The 27139-nt window shown below is 41.9% G+C and overlaps 1 protein-coding gene across 1 annotated transcript in view; it reads right to left on the bottom strand.

Annotated features, from left to right (window-relative positions):
• The window catches only part of OPTC (opticin), an 89832-nt gene extending 69577 nt beyond the window's left edge, over positions 1-20255 (bottom strand). The window contains exons 1-2 of the mRNA XM_075264349.1: positions 20188-20255; positions 1719-1953 (exon numbers count right to left, since the gene is read on the bottom strand). Of these exons, the coding sequence (XP_075120450.1) occupies positions 1719-1940 (222 nt within the window). The 5' untranslated portion in view covers positions 1941-1953; positions 20188-20255. The remainder of the gene's footprint in view (positions 1-1718; positions 1954-20187) is intronic.
• Between the last annotated feature and the right edge of the window lie 6884 nt (positions 20256-27139).

Here is a 27139-nt window from a genome sequence, read left to right as displayed (position 1 = left end):
GGGCCTGTATGATAGGGGATAGGATTAGGGAACAAAGGGATGAAAGAGAAGAGGAGTTTGTGTGGGAAAATTAGGTGAAGGGTCAGAAGTGACAGGGGTCACTAAAAGTTATAGTCTTAGTTAGAAGAAGCAGCAGCCCGTCCACCCACCCATTTTTACTGTTGTTTATTAATTTGTGGTTGTTGGCTGGGGTTGGTATGGGTGAGAGGCTTAGTGGTGGTTTGTAGGATCTCATCTGAGGTATGAGGATCTGGAGGTTGAGTGATAAGTCCTGGGAAGTTCCCCGGTCTGAGGTGGGGTTTTGCTCCTTGATAATTGTGGGGTACCTCTTGCCTATGTGGAAATAATTTTATTGCACTTTTTATAATTGTTTAGGTTTACACTTATTTATTTAATAGTATATTAATATACCGCCCATTTTATGGAGGAATGTTATTCGTCTGTTTACTGTGATATATATTTATGATGCTAAATAAATCGACCAGATAGGACAATTTTAAATCCATCATGTGGTCATGGCCTTTGAGTTGGGTGTGCGACATTATATATTTGTAGGATGGTCTCCCATTATGGTAAATGGAGGGGAACTATATTCCTATTCCCTGCGTCATGATTAAAGATGGAATTGTTCATACTACCAATCTCACCATTGAGATTAAAACTGTCTCATTGGGGGGTGGTTTGTATGGTAAACAAACAAACAAAAAAGCACAATTAATGATGACTGGCCAAAACAGCGAATTATATCAAACATCAGTATTTTTGGCTAGCACCTAGCTAGAAATTTCCATCATGGCCGATCTGTTGTCAATTAACTACTCTTCACAGCATCTGCATATCAGATTTATGACCTTTCATCTACTGAAATGGACAAATTGGGCTTTAGTAATCTCTTGCATGACAGCTGAAACACGTAAGGGGCCTTTTTTTCCCCCTGTGCCGTGTTTTCCACAAACAATATAGACAGATTACCATATATCTATTTAGAGTTCCATTCTGGGGAGGCCGCATGCAGCAGAAAGTATGGATGCTTTGAATCAAGTTTCTTTGTAGACAACCCTTTACCACAGGTAAATATATATAAAAAATGAGGCAATTAACACACTTTGTCCTTTCGTACATCGCTGTTGCATACACCTCTACTGTAGCATACTCATCTAACACTTTGTTTTCCCTTTCTTCCCTGTCCATTGTTTTTTTCTGTTTCTTTCATGTGCATTTCCGTATTCCCTGGATTCATTTGCCTGTGACAGGTTTCTGCTCTCTCTGGCTTGTAGCTTCTTGCCCTGATCCGTCTGTCATGGCAGATGCTCACAAACAAGCTCTGATGAAAGCTCAGCCCTGAGAGATCGTTTCAACCCCCCCCTTCCCCACCACCCTTCCTCCACACTCCTTCTCTCATCAACCTCTGAGAAATAAGTATTCTGACAAACCTGCTGCAAGATGCAAGATCTGAGACTTCTCAAGCAAAGATTTTATCCCTCCTCCCATTTCTTCATCTAATGATCCATCTTTAGTTGTCAGCCTTTAGTTATCTGCTGAACATCTATCTTTCTTGCACTATACATTTATCTATCACAATTCATCATCTATACAGTACATACACCTCTACTTGTTTTTCCTAGTACTATGCTTTTAGTTGACTGTTGAATGAAATATAAGATATCCATAGTAAAACTAATATTCATGAATTGTATTTATGTGGAAGTTTTGCTTACCTCAGGCTCAGGCTCAGAATAGTATATGTCTTCATAGTTGTTTAGGTCAATAGACTCTCCATAGTTATCCAGACTGGGGTCATAATTATCCAGGTCAAAGTTTTCATAGGAGATGCTCTCAATAGGTTGGAACCTTTCAGAGCTATGTCTTCTAGTTTCAGGTGGTGGAGGAGCCATGCTTAGGGCCACCAACGAAAGAGAAATAGCCACTAACAGGTACATTGTGGTAGAAAGCCTGTAGTACTGGAATAAGTAAAGAAATAAAACTTTTAAGATGGTCAAAATTAAGACTATTAAATAAATAAAAAAAGATAAATAAAAAAAAGAAAAATAAGACTATTGATATAGAGAAAAATAATAGACTATAAATATTCGGAAAATAATTCAAAACCCCCCACTTTTTTACTATTTGGACAGGGATTGTTTTCCTCAGCAATTTCTGGCTAGTGTACAAAAATTATTACAAAAAAATTAAGTACATTAAATAGAAAACTCACAAAAGCGAAATGCTCATTCACAATATTATGAGTAGAAAGACCTCAATACATTGCGTTGTATGTGAAAACTATTTACAGGTAATAAGCTGCATGCTTCAGGATTTTCTTGTCAATAATTTTTTTTAAAGCCTAGTAAAAGTATCCAGCATTGCCCAGGTATAAAGTGTGGATCCAAATGATCCCACTGTAGTCAGGAAGATCAACTGACAACTGCAGCCCCTCTACTAGAGTTAAAGGAGTTATACGACTGGGTCCCCTGCAGATCACCGATAAAATTTAAAATCTCAATAAAATAAATTGAAGTTTGTAGTTGTATGGTGATAAAATGTCAAAAAGTTCAAGGAACAGGGGGGCCACACGGTGGCTCAGTGGTTAGCACTGCAGCCCTGCAGCGCTGGAGTCCTGGTGTTCAAATCCCACCAAGGGCAAAAAAACCATCTGCAAGGAGTTTGTATGTTCTCCCCGTGTTTGCATGGATTTCCAGCCCATATTCCAAAAAAAAAAGACATACTGATAGGGAAAAATGTACATTGTGATCCCTATATGGGGCTCACAATCTACATTTAACAAAAAAAGTTCAAAGAACATGAATACTTTTGCGAGACACTGTATGCTTGTCACTGTGTAAGCAGAGGAGCATATAGCCTGCCATGCTTGCTAGTTTATAAGCGGATCCTGGGACCTGCCATGGTTGATGTTCTTGGCCAGCATGGTCATCATCATCTTGGAAGAAATAAGAGTCACAAATAGGGGTGTGACATATCAAGGGCCCCACTCTGCATGCATGGAAGAGTCTTATTCCTTCTCCTCTTCCAGGCTAAGAAACCTAGTTCCTCCACCATAAAGATCCTAACCTAGATCCCTTTCCTTCATCAACGCAGGCCAAAGACGTTAACTAACAAGTGGAACCTTCCTTCTTTCGTCCCTTCTTGAATTCAGTGAGTTTCCTGTAAGATATACAATAGAAGGATCACATCGCTGATGCCACTATTATCTCTGTTGACAAATTTGGTGGCTTATTCAAAAGGCTAGAGAAGCTGACACACTACCCTCATGAGCCTCCAATGATGTATCCAGATGTAACACATTGTCCCTGTGGTGTGCTGCATGCAATATTGTTCACCGTCTTTTGCTGTTCACACAGACACTCCATCTTGTTTAAAGGGGTTGTCTATGAAGTAATATCAAGTAATCCCACCAGGGAATATATGGTGGGATTGAGACAACTACTCATGGAAGCCAAAGAGGGGGCATTGGCTGATATGGTTGAGTTTGAGTATTTACTCCCTAAACATCCTATAATGGCTAAGTACTATGGTCTTCCAAAAATTCACAAAGGGCTTTCCACCTCAAAGGCAGGCTCATTGTTTGCGGCATTGGCAATGTGAGTTGAGAGTGGGGAGATACATTGACCAAGTTCTTAGACCATTTGTGGTGGCATTGCCTTCATACACTAGGGACACCACGGACCTGCTTAAATGATTGGAAGGCATCATTATGGATGAGAACTGTCTATTGGCTAGCATTGACTTGAAGCCCTTAACTTGTTCATTCAGCAGAAGTCTAGACTGAGAGTGGCACTACCTCCAGATGAGAGGGTCTTATTTTACTATTAATTTACTCAACTTTGTACTAATGCATACGCGCCCACCTATGCTAATTTGCTCCTGGGCTGGTGGGAGGCCACCATGATCTTTGGTGAGAGAGGCCCAGAGAATGTGGAAAAAATTGAAATGTGGGCTAGATACATAGATGAAATCCTCGTTATCTGGAGGGGTACTGAGAATGCTTTCAGGAGTTTTGTATGGCTCAATATGAAGAGTATCAGTCTTGGGTTTACGTTTGAATGTGACAGAAAGCCCCTTCCATTTCTGGATGTCTGTATCAGCAGAAATGAGAATGGTGAGGTGATGACAGACATATACAGAAAAACTACTGCTAGCAATTCCCACCTGAGGTGGGAGAGTAGCCACCCACTCAGGACAGGAATACCCAGGGGACAATATCTGAGGTTAAGGAGAAACTGCTCCGAGATGGTTGATTTTGTCAGGAGATCTGGGGAATTAAGACAGAGATTCCATGAACGATGGTACCCTGACTCAGTCCTAAGAGAGGCATATCAGAATGCCTTTGGTAGGAATCGGAGTGAATTACTGACAGTGGATAATTCCACAGAGGACAATACAAAGGTCACAAGACGTGTTACAACATTAAACAATGGAGCCGCATGGGTTCGACAGAACATTGGAACATTCTTCTAATGGACCCCGATGTGGCAAAAATAGTGGGTCCTCAGCCCTCTATCACCTATGAAAGAGGGAGATACATCTGAGAATAAATTGTCCACAGCTACTATGTCGAACAGAAAGCTATCACACGGTTGGATAGAAAAATTACTGGATGTAGCAGCTGTGTGGCCTGTTCCTATCTCACGTAAAAGGTAAAACCTATAATATCAAACATCTAATCAATTATAGAACAACAGGTGTTAACTACGAGGGGGTACCCAAAAGTTTCCAGAAAAGTATGTTTTTGAAGCCTGTATTTATTTCTTTGTACAAAATTCTTTCAATCTCCTTCAAAGTACTCTCCTGTAGCAGCAATACACTTGTCAAATCTCATCTGCCATTGTTCAAAACATTTTTTAAACTCATCTACTTTGATGTGTGCAAGCGCTTCCGTCGTTTTCCTCTTCATCTTCTCCACGTCAGCGAAATGCTTCCCCTTGAGGTTCCTCTTCATTCGTGGGAATAAAAAAAGTCACTGGGAGCCATATCGGGTGAATAGAGTGGGTGGGGCAAGACAGCCATGCCGTTTCTTGCCATGAAAGTGGTCACCGAGATGGCGATATGAGATGGGGCATTGTCGTGGTGGAAAAACCAATCACCAGACTGAAACATTTTGGGCCTTTTTCGCCGCACACTGTTGTGCAACCTCTTGAGAACCCCCAAGTAGAAAACCTGGTTGACGGTCTGACCTGTTGAAACGAATTCCGAGTGCACAATCCCTTTTGCATCGAAAAAACAAATGATCATTGTCTTCACATTGGACTTCACTTGACAAGCCTTTTTGGCACGGGGCAAGGATGGCGTCTTCCAGTGGCTTGATTGTTGTTTGGTTTCCGGGTCACCAAGACTCATCTCCAGTAATAATTTTAGAAAAAAATTCTGGGTCGGTTTCGGCATGTTCTTTCATGGCACGGCATGTTTCGATGCGACACTCTTTCTGTTGATCAGTCAAGAGCCGCGGCACAAACTTTGCAGCGACCCGTGACATGCCCAAATCCTCCAGTAAAATGCGCTGAATCAAGCTCCAACTCACTCCAGACAACTCTTCGAGTTCCCCAATGGTTCGTCGTCATTCTTCACGCACGAGCTCGTTGATTTTTTGGACATTTTCGTCCGTTCAGGAAGTTGATGGATGTCCAGAACGCAGTTGATCATCAATTGACATTTCACCATTTTTTTTTTTAAATGTAGATTGTGAGCCCCATATAGAGCTCACAATGTACATTTTTCCCCATCAGTATGTCTTTTTTGGAATATGGGATGGAAATCCATGCAAACACGGGGAGAACATACAAACTCCTTGCAGATGGTTTTTGGCCCTTGGTGGGATTTGAACACCAGGACTCCAGCACTGCAAGGCTGCAGTGCTAACCACTGAGCCACCGTGTGGCCCCCAGTCTTCAACATTTGAATGGTTTCCGATGCTTTTTTCCCGAGCAGAAAGCAAAACTTCACAGCCGCGCGCTGCTCATAAAACTTCTCCATGAAGAAAAACGACGGCTGGACAAAACAGCTCTTGCAAGAAAATTCACTGCGGGTAGACAAAACCTTCCGGAATCAATACCGCTTGGCATAATGACTGAGAAGGCGTGGTTGAACAAATAACTAATTGCAGAACCGTGTACTACGAAAACTGCGCGCGCAGCAGCCTCATTCTGGAAACTTTTCGGTCCCCCCTCGTATAAGATGACATGTGCATGTGGCAAAGAATATGTAAGTAAAACATGACGGGAGCTCCGTAGTCAAATAGGTGATCATCATGGCGATATCCTACATAAAAAGGAGACACCAGTAGCCAAACATGTGAATGAAATACATGGAGGAGATTGAACTATAGTTAAGTTCATGGGAATCGACCATGTCTCTTTCCCTCTTTGAGACGGCGACTGTGATAGAAAAGTCTTGCAGAGGAAGACAAGGTGGATGTTTGAACTCCAGACTATGTATCCATCTGTATTTTGGATGTTTTAGTTAGCATCCATCGTTGTCTCTCTTTATGCTCTCTATGTTAACTTTGCTCTAACAGTTTGTGACTGATTATTCTATGCATATATCTGAGCACCATGTCTATGAGACCACAATTATCCACTAGGGCTGCCTATCCCTTTTAGTGGACTGCAAGAGTATGTGTGATGGGATATATGCATTGAATATGGGTGGCATAATTGGTGTAGTTTACAATCAGTGTTCGGGAGTATTTAAAGGGATTCTACCACTAAAACACTTTTTTTTCTAGTTACCACGTCGGAATAGCCTTTAAAAAGGCTATTTGTCTCTTACCTGTGGAAGTGCTCTCCGCCGCGCCGTTCGTTCAAAATACCGGTTTGTACCGGTATGCTAATTAGTTCTCTCGCAGCGATGGGGGCGTCCCCATTGCAGCTCGAAAACCGACCGCAGCGCCGCCTCTCTGGTCTTCTGTATCCTCCCCTTGCTTCTTCAACGTCTGTCGGACGCCTGCGCAGTATGCTCTCTGTTCGGCGAAGATTGCCGAACGTACTTCGCATGGGACCGCGAAATTGCGGTCCCAGCCATAGTGCGGGCACCGCAATTTCGCGCATGCGCAGTACGTTCGGCAATCTTCGCAAAAAAACAAGGAAAACTTATTGACTCGAGTATAAGCCGAGGGGGGAAAATGCATGACATTCTGTTTGTGTTCATGTTAATCCTAGCCGGCTTCAGGCCTATATGATAATATCCCAGACGTCACGTGGTCTGGGATATTACCATATAGGCCCAAAGCCTGTGGTAGTAGTAATAGCCTGTTACTGCTAGCACAAGCTTTGGGCCTGTATGGCAACAGGCTGCTACTGCTACCATAAACAATTTCTACGTTTTTAACATGTTATTTACTTGTTTATTTTTTAAAAGTATCCGATCAGGAATATATTACTGCATGATTGTCATGAAATACAGTAAATTCGCTTCTTTTAGCCTGTGTTCAATTGTTCCATTTTTTAAATTTTTTGTTTACATTTTCAAGTATTTTAGTATTTTTGAACGATCCGAACAGCACACTCCATAGAATTGAATGGATGCACCTGGTACTTCCGCTTTGACAGCGGCCGGCCGCTTCACCGCCCGCGTGCCGGCTACGTCCATTCATTTCTATGCGAGCGTGCTGTTCGGATCGGCTGATCAGAACAGTACTCGCTCATCTCTATTTGGGATGAAAGTATTTAGTATTTGTATTTAAAATACTTCAGTCATAAGTATTTTGGATTTAAAATACTTTCCGAAAGTATTTTCCCGAACACTGTTTACAATATCAATGTATTTACCCCATATACTACTAGTATTGTGGTTGGATTTGCAGTTGGAGCCTGTGGATGACTTCGTCACATTACATATACACATCTTACTTCTCTGTCTTATATAGAATCGCCAGAATGAAGGTGCTTGACTATAACCATCTACCTACTGTAAAGCTCATCATTTTATTTTCTAGGTGTTAACTCCATACCTAAGAACGGAACAGAACTCTACTAGCAATCTAGCCCCTCCACTTTAATTGGACTGGGTACACACGCCTCTCCACGGACATCAAGGCAAGGTTTGGGGATGCAGGTCCGCCGTTTATTCAGTCAGAATGGTGAGACAAGCCTCTCTCCTGACGTTTCCAGGGGTGATTTGTCTTTGCACCCTGGTGGACACGCCAGTTGAAGAGAGGCTTTTTATATTTAACATGAGTGAAACAGTGACCCTGGTTCAGTTACAGGACCACTGCTGACACAAATGTATATATACCAAACTTAAGGTGCAATTTTTGTACGATTTGTTTGGTTGTTAACATGGGAACTATACCCCCTTTTTAACTTTTGTTGATAATAAAGGTTTCTAGCTTTTAACCCTATTAGTGATTCACCATCACAATTTATTTCTACTTCTTTCTGACACAAATGCTCCCCTGCACTCAGGGTGGAGGATCTAACTCTATAGCCCTACAACTAGAAAGCTCATTATGGAAACATATGAGGTATTTGGAACCTATTAATAGAAATAACTGACCTTTGTTGAAAAACGTTTTTTTTTTTTTTGCCTGGAAAACCCCATAGGGCTCGTTCACATCTGCGCCGGCACTCCGTACTTCAGGTTTCCGTTTCCTGCACAAAACAGAGGCAGGAGACGGAAACCTGCAGGAGGCTTTCTCACCCATTCATTTGAATGGGTGAGAAAGCTGTCCGGCCGTGAGCGGCGGTGAGCGTTTTATGCTCTCCGCCGCGAAACCGAGTTTTATAATCCGGACACAGAGTCAGACATGCAGTACTCTGTGCCCGGATTAAAAAAAACGGTTTCGCGGCGGAGAGCCTAAAACGCTCACCGCCGCTCACGGCCGGACCCGGTCTATGGTTTCCGTCTTCTGGCATGCAGAAGACGGAAACCATAGAACGGAGACCCTGAATGCAGGTGTGAACCTAGCGTCAGTGGCACCGAGTTGATATGTCACAGATAAGGTGGAGACAAAAGCAGACTGTTTTGTTCCTGCAAATCGAGCAGGGTGTTTTTTTGCAACCTTAGAATGATTGAAATGCACAGAGACTTTTCTGGCCATGAAGAGCCCCTCTATTAAGCCTCTATAAAGGTGGATAAAGCGGTGACCCACCAGATTAAGGGAATGCATCATACAGGGATGTGTTATTCATCCTAACTGCAGCACAGGAACAATTGCCATTGTTGCTGCATTCAGCAGGATACTAACTGCCGAATACAGTGAAGCAGCTCATTCGGAATCAAATCAGTTTAGGAGATCAAGGAGGTTGAGAAAGTTACTTGGCAAAATCTAGGGTTGGCCAATTAGGAGGGTGAGTGAGTAAAGGGGAGTGAAGTGCTGACGGGAAATCTGGGTTGCTCATGAAAGGGGTCAATGGGCCATCGTTTGTGAACAGGTAGTTGACATAGCAATGCAGTGTACACATCTTGAGAACTTGGTGAGTATCCTAGGTAAGCTCATGTGAATCCTTGACTGACCAGTGACATCTATGGAGCTACAGGAGGGAGGTAGGAGAAGAAGAGCCAGGGACTTTTCCAGGCAACCCAGAGTTTAGAATGGGTTGAGTGGTGTCAATCTAAGATGCTTGCAGTGACCGAAGCTAAATAATTTTGGAAAGGTTAGTTTTATAATTACTAAGAAAAGTTGTATGTAGTAATTTCACAGAGGAGGGAAGGGAGCGTTGTTAGAGGCTGGGTTATGAAGAGCAGGATGTCATAGGCAAATGCTGGAATTCTGAGGTGAAAGCTGACGCATAGACACTGTGGTTTGAATTGTGCCTAATGGCAACCAAGAGATGCTCCATTACAAGAGTGTAAAGGAATGCAGATGGAGAGCATCATTGGTGGGCGCTATTCTGGATAAACAAGGGTGGAGACAGTGTACCATTCATCTATATTTGGGCCTGAGGAGAGCAGTACAGGACGTGAATACGGAGGGGCAACATGGTGGCTCTCTGGTTAGCACTGCAGCCTTGCAGCGCTGGAGTTCTGGGTTTGAATCCTGCCAAAGGACAACATCTGCAAGGAGTTTGTATGTTCTCCCCATGTTTGTGTGGATTTCCTCCCATACTCCAAAGACATACTGATAGGGAAAAATGTAGATTGTGAGCCCTATATGGGGCTCACAATCTACATTTTTAAAAAAAAGTGAATATGAGATAGTATGACTAGGTCGATGCCTATTTGAGCTAGGGGTGCTTTAAGGAAACACCCTATCGAAGGCCTTCTCGACATCCAGAGAGAGTAGCATCATTGGCTTCTTTGAGTGCTGGGCATGATGAATAGCAGAGAAAGCCTTCATGGTGTGTCCCTAGCCTCATTCTGTGGGATGAAGCCAACATGGTCAGGGTGTACTAAGTCAGTCATGGGGGGTCCTAATTATTGGTTATTAGTAGAGATGAGTGAATACTATTCGAAACGGTCGTTTCGAATAGCACGCACCCATAGGAATGAATGGAAGCAGCCAGGATGCAGACTTTGCTATGTCCATTCATTCCTGGAGTTTCGAATAGCACTCGCTCATCTCTAGTTATTAGTTTAACAAATCGTTTTGCATTTGTTTTCATTAGTGAGATTGGCCTATAATTATGGCATAAGCGAGGGTCTTTATCCTCCTTAAATGTAACGGTAATGTGAGCATGAAGGAAACATAAGGGAAATAGTATATCAGGTGACACCTCATTGAAGGAATTCAGCATAAAAGGGGAAAGTTCAGACTTAAGGGATTTGTAGGATTAAGCCATGTAACCATCCAATGGGCTTTTGCTAGGCTAGAAATTCACTGTTTCAGTTCCTGTAGGGTGAAGTCTAGGTGGGATAGCTTGTCTAGAGGAAGGGAAGGAAGAGCTGTATTGGTCATACATTGTGATAGGGGGAGCAGTGGGTCAGGTTTTTGGTTTGAGGTGTGGGGCATGGGTAGGTTATAAAGGAAATCATAACAGTCACAGAAGGCCGAGACAATGTTAGGAGTAGGATGAGAGATTTTGCCAGAGGGTTGGTTGATGGGCAGGACATGGGAGGCCAAGTGACGCTCTCAAACAGCATGCACTAGGAAACGGCCTGCCTTGTTACTCCATTCGTAAAAGGAACGTTGTCCCAATTGGCGAAGTCGCTGTTGATTATGCTCAAGTGGTGAGTGGCAGTCAAGGCGACAAGAGTGGAGAGATTGTTTATGTTTGGCCTCCAGAGTCGCTAAAGATTGTAAAAGAGTTTTGAGTTTTGCATCTTCCTCCCTCTTAACTCATTTTTTATTAGGATTCCATTCAGGACATATTTCAAGGCCCCCCCCCCCCCATTGAACAGGAGAGGTATTGGTGTTGTGAGAGTGGTCTCAATCAAAATTGGTGATGGATTGTTGGAGGTCAAACATGCACTGAGCATCAAGCAAGAGTGATTTGTTAAGTCTCCAGGAGTCGTGAATGGGGATATAAGAGTTTGACAGAGCAAGTTACTGGGGAGTGATCAGAGAGAATGGCGCTGCCTAGTTTGGCTTTAGTCACTGGTGTCAAAAGACTGTGTGGGAGAAAGAAGTAAACCAATATGCTGTATAAATTATGTGCATGAGAGTAAAAGGAGTAATCCACATGACCGCTGAAGCCCAATAACAGGCCCCAGCAGTGGCGTCTAGGGTATGTGACCTCAATTAGAGGCAGTAGAAAACTGCTGTCCACATACAAGATTGTTGCACAAAAAGTGGCCCTCCAACAGCAGATCTCTGCTATAACAGTGTCATCAGCAAATTCCCACGTTTTTGTTTTTTTTTCTATTTTTCTCCTAGGCGTGTCTTATGGTCCGGGTTTATTTATAGAGCACCATTAAATCAATTTTGCTTTACATATGGTACACAAAATATACAAAACAAATAAAATACTAACAGTGACCAACTGGCACAGTGGGATAGAGGATCATGCCCTCAAGGGCTTACAATCTATAATGTATCTACCACAGGTCATTCTATGCAGATATTTTCTACAATGTGTGGATGAGATTTCTTAGTATCTTCTCCACTTCAGCTCTTGTACAATGCGGCAGAGTTTGTGCACCAACATTCTGTAGTGTTTCAGTCCTGTGTAGACCTACACTTTCTGTTATAGGTCTGTAGCATCCTCTTCAACACAGGATTTTCAGTCATAAAATGCATAAATTCGATAAAAGCTCTTTACAATGTATTATGACATTGAACGCTATATAATATACGTTATGAAACCCTGATGAAATACTGAAGCATCCTGTTTTATTATAAATTCAGATTTTAGATCCATATTACAGATGAATACCAATATGCCCTTGTGAAGTTAGCCTAATCTGTCCTGGTATAAGCTATTCCTTTGGACATCAGGTGAGAGCAGCTCCATGTTATTTTTTAGGTGCACTGTTTATATTTTTCAAGAACCTGAAAAAACTCCTGTCACACCTTACACCCCATAACTCCTTCTTACGCTACACTCTGCACCACACATCACTCCCCCCCCACTGTTAACCCTGCACCCCACATCTCTCCCCCATACACTACAACCTGCATCCCACATCTCTCTCCCTACGCTGTATACCCTGCACCCCACATCTCTCCCCCCACACAGTACACCCTGCACCCCACATAGTATACCCATGCACCCCACATCTCTCCCAATAAAGTACACCCATGCAACCTACATCGCTTTCTCCCATACAGTACACCCTGTACCCCACATCTCCCCCCACACACATAGTACTCCCTGCACCCCACAACTTTTCACATTCCTCCACTGCAAGGGGTGCAACTTTTCTTCATGTGGAAGGATCTTCTTACAAGCAAAGACACATCTACCCAATCATGTGCCTAGAGAATACAATGTGACCATCTGACGTCAGAAGGTCCGTACCAAGTATAATATTTAGCCTTTACCCTAGGATAAGAGCTGTTGGATTGGGGCAAAGTTTGTTAACGAACAAAACACGTCAGGGGCATAGCAGGACAAGCTGTAAGCCTTCTGGGACGGTGGGACAGCAGTGTAAAATCAGTACTGTGCTGCCAGATCTGGGATGGTTGGGAGCTATGGGAAATCCAGTATCTGACACGAATTCCATATCCTGTGGATAGGAGCTAAATGTAATTAATAGGGATACTTCTTTAACTCATTAACTGCCATGATCCTCAATTGGGGATTGGGTACTTTAACCCGCCTATGAACGTCATCTGTCATTGAGGAATAGAAACAGGACATTTACGTGCTCCAGCAGGATGTCGCCTGTGATAGGAAACCTAAACTGATCACGTGCATGTATTGCCTTGCGCACATGAGGACATTTTAATAGTGCAGTTCCCATATTATTCAAAACAATTTTGGCAGTTAATGGGTTAAGTATGTAGATGTTTGAATAATAATAGGGATTAGGAAGCTGGTAAAAAAAAACACTTTATGTATACTGAAGAGCCTTTCATGTATAACTTCTAGCATTTGTCTATTAACTAATAAAAAAAGGTTTGTTGTTCTACTCATGAGACCAAAAATTATATGTTGGGGAAAATGTCTAGGGATACAACTAATGCCAGCAGCAGACACAAAACTGACTCCACAGGAAACCGTATTATCAGTTTTGTCTTCAGATTTCCTTTGCAATTTTTTGGTTTGCCAAAGAATTAAAGATCCCTCATCTGCTATTTTTTTATTCCATGCTTGCTGAGGGCACAGCAACTTCTAGCAACAGAACGATTTACAACTTCAGTCATGGTTGCATCTTTCTCCAGGTCGCAATGCAACTCCATTCACTAACATCAGTGAAAAAGTCAATGAGCGACACAGTGATCTTTGGTCAAGTGACGATTGTTGTGCCCACAATCGTTGTGTAGCCCTAGCATAAAAGATTCATGTATGAAATCAAAGCACTTCTACATAAAAGATCTTCACTATTAAAACACTGTTAGATTTAGCTTGATCTGTATGTCAACCCCTTTAGTGACACAGGATGTAATAGTACGTTGTGACTGTCAGTTTCTTAAAGGGGCGCTATCAGCAAAAGGATGCTGTAACAGCCCCACATATGCATGAATAGCCTTTAAAAAGGCTATTCAGGCACCGCTAATGTTATTTTAAACCTCCCCCCGTTTTAAAATAAAACCATAAAAACATATTTGTAAACCATACCTTATCGTGCACGGTGGGCGGTCCTCCAAGGTCCAACGTAATCTTGCTGTCATGCCTTCCTCTTCTTTCTTCTTCCAGCGACGTCCTCCTGTCCTGGCTCTTCCCTGCCTTCATCTTCTGTTCCTCTGGCAGGTTGTGCTCAAATCCCGCGCCTGCGTAGTATTGCTCCCTCTGGAGCGCTACTGCGCACACGTTGGCACCATTTTTGTTGTAGTTCTAAATACCCCTTAGAACTACTCCAGCATACTGCACATGCGCAGTACGCTCATGAACGTCTTCATTCCGGAAGAAAAGAACATGAGGGTGGGGAAGAGCGAGGACAGGAGGGCGTCACTGGAAGAAGAAAGAAAAGGAAGGCGTGACAGCAAGATGACATCAGACCGTGGAGGACCGCCCACCGTGCACGATAAGGTATGATTTACAAATATGTTTTTATGGTTTTATTTTAAAACAGGGGGGAGGTTTAAAATAACATTTGCGGTGCCTGAATAGCCTTTTTAAAGGCTATTCATGCATATGTGGGGCTCATACAGCATAATTTTGCTGATAGAGCCCCTTTAACAACCAAGGACTTACTATGGCTCCCTGTGCTGATAATGAGCGGGTGGCATATGGAGCAAGTGTTAGCTATAACTGAGACGTAACAAACCTGCTCCATTACCCCCGGTTGAAACTGAGCTCTGATGTGGGGTTTTAACCCCTTAATTCACTCAAACATGACTGCAGCATCTGAGGCAAACTGCATGACTGCAGGGTTCCACTGCGGTAATGTCCCCCACCAGCCCAGCCACCTCACAGCGAGTTCGGAGGTGCCATTATGTATTTTTAGCAGCCCAAGGACTTATCAGTACTCCAGGGTGCCAGGACACCACATACCTGGTTGATCCTGCTGCTCTGATAGATGGTCAGTCCATGTATTTTTAAAGGCTGACTTCCTGTATACACTGCAACATACATGTATAGCAGTGTATACTATTGAATCAGCGATCAGAGCAACACTGGTTCAGGTTCCCTAGAGGGACCTAAAAAAAGTAAAGTGTGCTAAAAAAATTTAATGAATAAAGTCCCAAAAATGCCCCTTTACTATATAAAATGTATAAAAACAATACATATTTGGTATTACTACATTTGTAAAAACCTGTAAAATAATACTGAAACATTATTTAACTTACGCCGTGAACGTTAGAAAAAAAAAATGACAGAAGTAATAATTTTTCTAACCAAAACAATAACTATAAAAAGCACAGATCATCCTATAGAAGAAAGCCTATAACCAACTCAGTCAACAGAAAAATAAAAATGTTTTGCCTCTCAGAAGATGGCAGCGCAAAAATAATTGATTTATGTCTCTAAATTGGGTATTTGTTCTGCAGAATTAGTAACACATTAAAAAAAATATATAAATGAGGTATCTCTGTAATTGTACCAACCCACAGAATAAGAGTAACCTGTTACTTATGCTGTGTGTTGCATGAAAAAAAGATGCAAACGGTAAATGCCTGAATTGATGTTTTGTTTTGTTTTTATCCCCCAAAAAAAGGAGTTAATAACATTTATTCAATAAGTTATAGGCACCTAAAAATGAGGTAATTACAAAATATATCTTCTGCATAACAACAAGCCCTCATATGGCTACATCACTGGAAAAATAAAAAACATATACACTCACCGGCCACTTTATTAGGTACACCATGCTAGTAACGGGTTGGACCCCCTTTTGCCTTCAGAACTGCCTCAATTCTTCGTGGCATAGATTCAACAAGGTGCTGGAAGCATTCCTCAGAGATTTTGGTCCATATTGACATGATGGCATCACACAGTTGCCGCAGATTTGTTGGCTGCACATCCATGATGCGAATCTCCCGTTCCACCACATCCCAAAGATGCTCTATTGGATTGAGATCTGGTGACTGTGGAGGCCATTGGAGTACAGTGAACTCATTGTCATGTTCAAGAAACCAGTCTGAGATGATTCCAGCTTTATGACATGGCCAGCGCCGCACCTCCCATGAGGCGACCTGAAGCGAGCGCTTCAGGCGGCGCTATGGCAGGGCCCCAGGGAGGGCGGCATTTTTTCTTACCTAAGCCAGTCCAGGACAAGCTGTCCTGGACTGGCTTAGCACGGAGCGGTGGATTGGGGAGGCCGCTGAAGCAGCGCTGCTCCGGCAGCCTCCCCTCACGCTCAGGCAGAGAGCAGGCAGTCTCCGGGCCTACTCTCTGCCGGCGAACGGCGCTAAGCCCCGCCCCCTTCGCTAATCCCCGCCCCTCCGCTCCGCCACGCCCCCTTCTCCCGGGGGGGGGGCGCTTTTTGTCGTTCGCTTCGGGCGGCGAGAGGGGCAGGTTCACCCCTGGACATGGCGCATTATCCTGCTGAAAGTAGCCATCAGATGTTGGGTACATTGTGGTCATAAAGGGATGGACATGGTCAGCAACAATACTCAGGTAGGCTTTGGCGTTGCAACGATGCTCAATTGGTACCAAGGGGCCCAAAGAGTGCCAAGAAAATATTCCCCACACCATGACACCACCACCAGCCTGAACCGTTGATACAAGGCAGGATGGATCCATGCTTTCATGTTGTTGACGCCAAATTCTGACCCTACCATCCGAATGTCGCAGCAGAAATCGAGACTCATCAGACCAGGCAACGTTTTTCCAATCTTCAATTGTCCAATTTCGATGAGCTTGTGCAAATTGTAGCCTCAGTTTCCTGTTCTTAGCTGAAAGGAGTGGCACCCGGTGTGGTCTTCTGCTGCTGTAGCCCATCTGCCTCAAAGTTCGACGTACTGTGCGTTCAGAGATGCTCTTCTGGCTACCTTGGTTGTAACTGGTGGCTATTTGAGTCACTGTTGCCTTTCTATCAGCTCGAACCAGTCTGGCCATTCTCCTCTGACCTCTGGCATCAACAACGCATTTCCGCCCACAGAACTGCCGCTCACTGGATGTTTTTTCTTTTTCGGACCATTCTCTGTAAACCCTAGAGATGGTTGTGCGTGAAAATCCCAGTAGATCAGCAGTTTCTGAAATACTCAGACCAGCCCTTCTGGCACCAACAACCATGCCACGTTCAAAGGCACTCAAATCACCTTTCTTCCCCATACTGATGCTCGGTTTGAACTGCAGAAGATTGTCTTGACCATGTCTACATGCCTAAATGCACTGAGTTGCCGCCATGTGATTGGCTGATTAGAAATTAAGTGTTAACGAGCAGTTGGACAGGTGTACCTAATAAAGTGGCCGGTGAGTGTAGCTTGTACAGTGTGAAGACAAAAAAAATCCAAATCGCCAAATCATTAGAATGGCAAGAAGGGAATGTATAAGCTGTATGAACATATATCAGGGAGCACCCCAGATTTATAGATTATGAGGGAAAAAACACCAGAAGTGACCCCCAGAGGGAGCCCGCGAATCATGGGGGCTACTGGGAATATAGTAGTGAATTGGGCATACTCAATGTACTCCACACAGCTTACATATTCAATTTGCACCATCCGTTGTGCATTCACATTTGGGATACTAATTACACACGATCAATTATTTGAGGGATACAGTTTTCAAAATGGGGTCACTCCCTAGGTGAATCCACTTTACTGGTACCTTAGAGGCTCTGCAAACATAACATGGCGTCCAGATACCAAACATCTAAATCTGCATTCCAAAAGTCATATCGTGCTCTTTCACATCTGTGCCCTGCTGTGTGCTCAAACAACAGTGTATGCCACATGTATGAGACTGTTTTACCCAGGATAACATGCTTAATGTGATATGTAGATATAATCTTCTGTTTGGGCATAGCCAAAGGCACAGAGGGGAAGGAGCGCTATTTTGGTTTTGGGAGCACAGTTTGTTTTTTTGGACAACATGCCAATTTTGCAGAGCTCTTGAATTGCCTGTAAAATGGAATCTGCAGACATGTGACCCCACTTTGGAAACTACACCGCTTCAAGGGATTTATCAAGTGTTGTAGAGAGTATTTTTAAGCCTTGAGTGTTGAATTAATTTAATTTTCTGAAATTAATGCGCAACTGACAATGAAAAGTGAAAGTGGAAAATTTTCCAGAAATACACCATTTCAGTGCCTGTGTTGAACCCCACTTGTGTCAGCAGAGGCACACACTACAAAAACTGGTAATCGGGTATCCCAGGCACAATTTTCAAAAGTTTCATGGTGTCCAAAAACCAATCCGAACTGTGCTCCACAAGAGAAGGAGCGTCATGTGATTTTTGGAGGACAGATTTAGACTGTTTTGTTTTTGGACATCATGACACTGTTGCAAATCTCCTAAAATGCCAATAAAGTGGAACCATTTTGGGGTGTATCGCCGGCCTATAGATTGAGATCCAGGGTTAGCTGTTGCCATGACAGCTAGGAGCCTATTAAAAGCTCCCAGGCTTGTCTAGGCATAGACTTGTATTACAGGCTGCTACAGTATATACAAGTGCCACAATTTTACAATGCATTGTATAAGTGATCAGACCCCTGGGTTGAATACCCCTATAATTACAGTAAGAAAGAAAATAAATAAAACATTTGAATCACCTCCATTTCCCTAGAAGAAATATAAAAGTAAAAAAATAGTAAACACCTGCCTGGACAAAAAATCTGGTCTACATTGTTCTAAAAATATTTTTCCCATATGGAGAACACTGTAGCAAACTGAGCTGAACCGCTCTTGTTCTATATGCTGGTTGAAATCTCAGTCTTTGTTCATATATAGCATGGAGTCTGTATCTTATACCTGGTAGTTCTGAATTTAGTCTGTGGTCTGTTTTTATTTTGGGATCTGATCTGGGGTTTGTATTAGTTTGGTGGTTGTGGTGGGCGGGTGATATGGGTCTTTGTTATTATGGGTCTGTTCTGGGATATGTATTTGTCTTGCTTTTATTCTAGACAGTTGCAATTTTTTTTTAAGTCTAATAAGGGATCTGTTCTTAGGTGATTTAGATTTGGTGTGGGGTCTTCCCAGGTTTGGTTTCGGCCCTATGGTTTATTCTTTTCCTGGGATATATATTTATTTAGAGGTCTGATTTGGGGGCATGTATTTATTTAGTGCTGTTGATTCTTTAATAAAATTTATAATTATGAATTATTCATGTGTAGTTTTTTCACGTGTTGTGGCTGGTTCCGTATGTGAATCTTCATTAAAACAGTTGACACGTTTAATTGGAATTTTGCTAATAAAAATATTACGTATTACTAACACAGGAATTAGATGGCAAATGCCAATGAGAAGAAAAGATGCTACAAATCACAGTTCTCAGAGACATCTTATTTAACAACGAAAGAGAATATAGCCACCTTATACTTGCTGTAAGGACATTCACCACAATCTGATACTTCAGTTTTGAAGACAAATTTATGTGCAGAATAATAGTAATAATAATAATAATGTCCCAATTAAAAAGGTAAAGCAAAGTCTATTATGATTGTCAGAGTCAGCTATGCCTATAATAAAGTAACAAGTGGTTCTAAATACATTTTCATCAGATACAACACTGCAGAGAATTTCCCCGGGGCGGTCTAATTCTACTATACGTGTGCTTACATTAAAGTAGATATTGATTTAGTATAAAAGCATAGCGAACTAATTATTTAACATGAGACACAGTTATGTACCTTTTTTTATAAAATGTAATTGAGACGGCTTGAAACTCAAGCTTGTATTGTTTCGGTTTAAATTAGAATGGGTATTTACAGTTGATTTATACTATACTATATTATGTTACGTTATATTTTATGTCTGTTTTGACTGCTTAATAAAACAATATATATCTGGCATATAGGTTATAAGATTCAGTAATTTACAATACTAGATGTGATTAAAACATAGTAGTAAGGTCACATAACCTTTGTTTTATCTTACATCTAATAAGATAAGATAAGATAATCCTTTAATAGTCCCACAGTGGGGAAATTTTAGTATGTTACAGCAGCATAGTAATACAGGTACAGGATAATACACAGTAATATAATACAGAAGTAGACATACTTGACGTCTAATGCTATACCATGACAAGTCATTTTTTATCTTTGATGTTTTGTATTACGCCCCATGGAAGCAAAATGCCTTACCTCTGTGAAAAATTGATCAGCAGATCTGGTTAAAGCACACACTGAACAGGGGCTTATTAGAGTATGTGCTGGGGAGTGTGGAAAGGGGCAGGAATTTTGAGAGCTACCAATCTGGTTTATTGTTGCAGCTGTCAGAAGACCCCTTACAATAGAACTTAACGACCCAAGGCCCTTGTATTATCCAGTTAGGCTGAGTTGTGGTTTTAGGAGGGGGTGTATGAAAAAGGGCACTTGGATCTTTTTCAAAAGACAAAATAATCCTGTCTGAACCTGCAACCAACAAAGGAGATCAGCATGGGTCCTAGACTGTTTAACCCCTTCATAGATGAAAAAGTTTGGCTGTGTAGAAAAAAATAAGTTCAATTATAAAAACAAGTGGTTTTATTTCATCATAGTCCTTATAACTACACAGTGTAATTGAGTCTATTTATCATTATTTAAATAAAAAATAGTATTATATGCATATATAATACAAGAAGTGAAGACACAAGATATTCGCTTCAAGAACTGTGCAACTAAGACACATTACATATGTGTATAGGAAAAGAGGTTCCCTCATCAATATGTTCATAATATTGATGAGGGAACCTCATAATATGAATAATAATATTTATTCATAATATTTATTTAAAGTAAAAAATTTAAAGTAAAAAAAATCAAACTTTTTAATGCCTGTTTAGCATTCCTCCGAACATATAATGTTGGGAAAGGTTTGGTAATGTTGGATTTTAATATACCATATTCATTATTCTTACACATATGTTCAGCTGCACATACGTTACTTATGTTGTACTTTTCCAGCTTATATTGTAGTCCAGGGCTACAGGCGGCAATTCCTTGTTGAGTCAATGCCTTGCATTCTTTGCATTTTGGGAAGTGACATATTAACACGACACTATACATCTGATGTAACAAGTTAGCTGTTTTACAACCTAGATTCTCTGCTGTTTTAGCTGGCCATATATTTATCCTAAAAAACTATTTGTTGCCAGTTAGTCTGTAAAACAATGACACCTTAAAATGAAAAGTTGAGACAATTTTTGATGGGTGGCACATTTGTCTTGACATAATAACTTTCTTGAAAGAATTGCTTATGGCATCCCGCACAGCTGACCAACATTACCACACATGCTTGTTTGGCATCTGCCATTCTTGTAAGTCATGAAAGGTTACTGACACACATAAGCAAATGGTCTAAATAGACCTCTTTGGCCATCTAGAATTTCTAGTCTATTCCGAGCTTAGCATACCTATCCAGAATCCTAATAAAGGGGCTTTACCATCAATACAGATGGCATTATATAAATGGAAACTTTGTATTGTTTCCTTGCAGAAATGTCACAATTGTAGCTCCTGCTGATGTTCAAAATGTATATGTTTGCAGATGTCATTCTAGTGAGGCTCTGTTAGTCATGCATGAACTGTAGAATACATTACAGCTTCTTCTGTAGGCTCGGTGAAAGAAGCAAATATATAATTTAGGCTGCACATAAGCCCAGTGTTAGAAGCAAAGTTGGCAATCTCAGTATCTCTACTCCTACTTGTATTCATTATACTTTCAGTGCAGTAACGCTCACAGCCATAGTGTAACATCTCTGCCTGTTCAGGTCACTGCGCCACCCTCTGCTTACATGCGGCGGTGCAGGAGGCGTGTGCAGTTTAGTTCCTTGCTTTGAGTTTTTGGTTGCACTGTGTGAACACGGAACTCTAGTTCTTTAATTGAATTTGCACCACATCCATCTTCTGTCCTTGTCTGCCTTTGTCCATGAAGTAGTTAAATTTGGTCTTGCCCTGTGATTGACAGCCTGTCTTCCTGTCAGGTCCAGGGCAGGTTCATCCTCCCCTATTTAGTCTTGGCTCACATTCACACTGGTGCCTGTTATTGCCTCGTGCTTGCTGGCTTTTCTCTTGCTGTTTTGTTACTTGTATTCTTTATCCTGATCTTGGCTTTTCCTATTGACTATTCTTTTGGACTTCAATTTGGCACTGCATTGCTCGACTGTTACCGAACCCTGGCTAGCTGACCTCCCTTTGTTGTTGTTTGTCATGTCTGCGTTTTGTGTGTCACATATATAGGAAGGGATCGTCTCCAAGTTGCCGCCTATTACATAGGATAGGGCCTGGCAAGAGGAAGGGACAGTGCGGGGCTTCAGCTTAGGGCTCACTGTCTCTTGTGCCCCTTCCTCCAGGGTTCTCCAGCAGCTACTGGGGAATTGTCATCTAGCAATTCCCTAACATATAGCTTTAAAGTTGCTATGCCTCCAAGTCTGGCTGAGTCTGCAGACAGTCAGAACTTTAAGACACAGAGCCAATCGGATTGCTGCTTCACACACATTTCCTCAATGAGAAATAATTTGTCTAATTCTGACCTATGGTGGGGTGTTTTGACCTAGCATTGAGACTTCTCAGATGTCTTTGATCATATTGTAATAGGCTGGTTTCTGAATTTATTTGATTTTCTGTTTAATTCCTGATCACTTATTTTGGCTTACTTTCCTGGTTATCTGATTTCTTGCTGATTTGGCTTTATATGTGAGTTCCTTGACACAACCATGGCTTGAACCCTGTTATTCTTTGGCTATTGTTTTGTCAATTTGTCCCTTGTGTATGTTATATTCTGCTGTAAGTTTGCTGATCTGGTCTTCTCTGACACCAGTTTTGGAGTTTAACTTGGGTCCCGATCTGCAATGTCCAAAGTTGCCTTTGGTGTGATGGGTTGAAAACCTCCAGGGGAGGGGGTGGGCTTTCTTAGACTCTACTAATCAGAATGGTTTTGGACTATAGGTACCTTGTTTTGCTTGCTGTCTTTGATCTGCAGCATGCTGGCAGATCAAAGACAGGCATAAGAAATCAGTGGGGTTATGACACTTGGACTTCTACTGATCAGCTGTTTGAAGGAGACCATGGCGCATGTGCAGACAAAGTGACCCCTTCTTTATTTTAATCACACACGTTTTATAGTAACCGTGTGAAGTTATTTAAAGCTTTGTGATACAGAAGTGTATGGGACGAGGTTGTAGTTATATTAAATGGCCTCTATACAAAGAAGATACAATATAAACAGAGAAGGGGTCATTGCATTACACAAGTCCTGTGGTTCCCTTCAAACAGCTGATCTGTGGGGGTCCAGAGTTTCAGGGTTTTTTTGTTATTGGAAAAGGAGCCAATGATGTCTGTGTTGCAAGCTTTTCAGAGACACTATCATCACTCCATAGGGAGAGACCACCATTTAGGTGTGTGGAGTCTTATTAAGCCATTAGCGCTCCACTGTGCAAGGGAACATGGGACGAATATGCAAATCTGTCTTCATGCAAACAAAAGCCTCTGGGAAGGTTGGGCATGATGTTAAAGGGAGCGCCCTCTATTGGGCTGCATGACTGAGGCTCTGTCTTCCTAATTACATCAGGGAAGACAGACTTGCACATCCTCAGGGAGCGCCCTCTATTGGACTGCATGACTGAGGCACTGACTTCCTAATTACATCATAGAAGAAAGATTTGCATATTCTTCCCATGTTCCCTTGTACAGTGGAACGCTAATGGCTCCACACACCTAAATGGTGGTCTCTCCCTATGGAGTGACGATATCCCCCTAACCCTGTCTAGAAGCCTCTCACCTCTGCCAGGTCAGTCTTCTCTACGCCGGGCTGAAGAGATGCAATAACATCAAAACAGCTGTCCTTGGCTGAAAGACTGTACCTGGTAAAATCCCACATCATTGCAAGCAAAGGCCTCTGGGAAGGTCGGCATGATGTTAAAGGGAGCGCCCTCTATTGGGCTGCATGACTGAGGCTCTGTCTTCCTAATTACATCATGGAAGACAGACTTGCACATCCTCAGGGAGCGCCCTCTATTGGACTGCATGACTGAGGCACTGACTTCCTAATTACATCATAGAAGACAGATTTGCATATTCTTCCCATGTTCCCTTGCACAGTGGAGCGCTAATGGCTTAATAAGACTCCACACACCTAAATGGTGGTCTCTCCCTATGGAGTGACGATATCCCCCTAACTCTAATGAATGAGGCATCTAATGGAAATATAGTTTTCATGAAAATCGATCAAAGATTCACGTTCTCAAAAAATATTGATTGGGTAGATTAACTGGTTAAGAAATTTTTAATTCTTTTGTTTTCATCTTTTACTTCCTTCCTTCCAAAAGCCATATATTTTTTATTTTTCCAACCACAGAGTTAAGTAATGGCTGATTTTTTCTGGGACAAATTGTGATTCCTAATGGCACCATTTACTATTCTGTACAATGTCATGGGAAGCGGAAAAAAAAAAATGGAATGTGGTGAACTTGGGAAAAAAAAGCAATGTCAGGAATCACAGTTCAGTTACAACTGCTTTAATGTTATCCTGCCGACCTGTGAAGCTTCTGCAGGTCGGCAGTGTGTCAGAGTTTTCAGGGGCTTATCCAGTTTGCAGTCTGGGGAACACTCCCTTCCTCCTCAACCGGGTGCCTACAATTGGTTGTACCTTATCTTACTTTATTTCCTAATTTTTTATTCTACATAGCTTCATGCTGACCTCTAGGAACTGACCCTTGGCTTGATACTGAAATACTGCTTGTTTCCTGATCCTGACATGATCGCTAGGAACTGACCCTTGGCTTCACACCAGAAACTGCTTGTCTCCTGAACTGATTACTGGCCTGGACATTCACTTTCCTGATTTGTCCTCATGATTGGCCTTTTAAGTTTTTTTGTGGCTTTTGATTTCTGATAGTGGAGTATTTATTTCTTGTACATTTTTTGTGGTGATAACTTTGACCCCCAAACCAGCTCCATTTGGCCTTGTAGCTGGAGCCAGTGAAGATGTTTGGGTATCTGGGACCTTTCATCACTGTATAGGATTTAAACAGCTATCAGCCAAATCCTGCTATTTTCTGATATTTGCTCTAGCGACTCTGCCATATGCAAATGACTTATTTTTCTGGTTTGTTATGTTAGCAGAGGCATAGGCATAGGGTTCAGCATGGGGGAAGCAAACGTGACTGTAATCATTCACATTTCCTGTCTCTTCTATCAGGACTGCCATAATCACTTCTCCTAACAGTGGGCAGAGATCAGTAACAGCACTGATATCTCCAGCCTCGGGGCACATAACGGTAAAGCCAACAGTGGGGTTAATTCAGCTCACTGTCAGCTTTCTAGCAGTATATAAAACCGCATGTACCCGAGGACATGAAAGGTCCTTTTTAAGCATTTCATAGTAATTAAAAGAATATGGAGGTGAAATTTAGACATTTCATTTTTTGTCAATAATTAATTTGTTTATGCCTAAAGTCAACATATTCACAAGAGATTAAAGGAGAAAATGAATCTCACAGCAATTTCTCCTGAGCACAGAAATACCCCACTTGTGGATGTAAACTGATTTTGGGGCACATGACAACACCGGGAGGAATGTAGCTGGGCCTTTGAAAAACTATCAATTTAGCCACAAATTTTTCATTTTCACAAGAGGATAAAGGTAAAAAAGCTGTCCAAAATTCATTACATAATTTCTCCTGAACACGGGAACACCCCATATATTGCCATAAACCGCTGTATAGTTAAATGGTAGGGCCTAGAATGTAAAGATTATTCCTTTACTCAGAAAGCACAGGGGGCATTCCCTGTGCTCTCTTAAGACTCTCCAGCAACATATCTGTCTTCTTCTCCCAACGCCGCTTCGCCACGTCATCAGTCACGTTATCATCTGGCAGAGCCGACTGTGCATGTCCGTTTGGCCAGTTTATTCTACTTCAATAGCAGCAACTGTTTACCAAGTAGTTAGAGACCCATTGTGGCTTATTGTGGAGACAGGAGTGATTTATAGTTAGTATTCAAGAAATAATGAATGCATTTAAAATGGTTTTTCGGGCAAATTTTTTTTATTTTTTATTTTAACCACTTCAGTACCGGGCCAATTTGTGGTCCAGGACCAGACACATTTTAGGTTTATTATGTATGTGCGGTTTTGAGGTCTGTAAAATTTTTCTCGTATGTCTTAGTCAACTAATTTTTGCGTCTTTTTTCGGGGACACATAGGGCTTTATTTTTATGTTATTTTTATTTTCAAATGTGTTTTAATTTTTTTTTATCCAGGAAAATATAAACAAAATAGGAAGGAAATTGTGTCTGGTTTTCAATTTATAATTTTTTTAAATTTAATAACACAAAGTGTCACTGAAAAACTTTATAAAATAGTTTTTCCTCTCCGTTACGGTAATTTTTATTTTGTATGGTGTCGTCGGGGGCGGGGCTATAACCTTTAATAACGGCGTTTTATTAGCGTATTATTTATTTATTTTTTATTATTATTTTATTTACATTTTTTAAAAACTTTTTTATTATATTTTTTTTTTTTTTTCAGATTGTGTCCCCATAAGGTAATAAGAGACCTTTGGGGACATCTGATCACTTATTTTTTTGTACTGGAGGCTGATTTCTCCTATAACTGGGGCTGGTACATTTAACCCCAGATACAGGAGGAATCCAGCATCCTGCACGCTGTATATACAGCTTACTGTGCTGATCTGAGTCCTGTAGGACCCAGCAGCTCTGGCAGGACACTGCTCCCAGCGAATCACGTGTCTGCCGGGTCAGAGGGCAGCTGATTTATGGCTGCGTCCATAGCTGTGTATACAGTGCTCATTATGTGGTGTATACACAGCGATCGAGAAGGCAGGGGAGGTAATAAATCTTCCCTGTCTTCTCTCTGGGAGCTCCGGCTGAAGTTACAGCCGGCTCCTAGTGAAAGCAGCTACACGGTCTCCGTGCAGCTGCTGTGTTCTGGTGGACGTACAGGTACGTCCTGGCAGAACTAGGCAACCACTTCCCGGACGTATATAGCAGTGTTTTGAGTGATTTCTGGGTCTCTCTGGGAGCTCTTGCCATCCTCTGCATTTGTTTACTAGGTGTAGCTTCCTGTTCTGTCCCTCTTTCCCCCCTCCCTCTCTCA

The sequence above is a fragment of the Leptodactylus fuscus genome, chromosome 2 (genome assembly GCF_031893055.1).
Source record: "Leptodactylus fuscus isolate aLepFus1 chromosome 2, aLepFus1.hap2, whole genome shotgun sequence".
In the NCBI taxonomy this organism is placed as follows: domain Eukaryota; kingdom Metazoa; phylum Chordata; class Amphibia; order Anura; family Leptodactylidae; genus Leptodactylus; species Leptodactylus fuscus.
The sequence above is the reverse complement of the archived record's forward strand: the minus strand, read 5'-3'. Positions and strand labels throughout refer to the sequence as shown.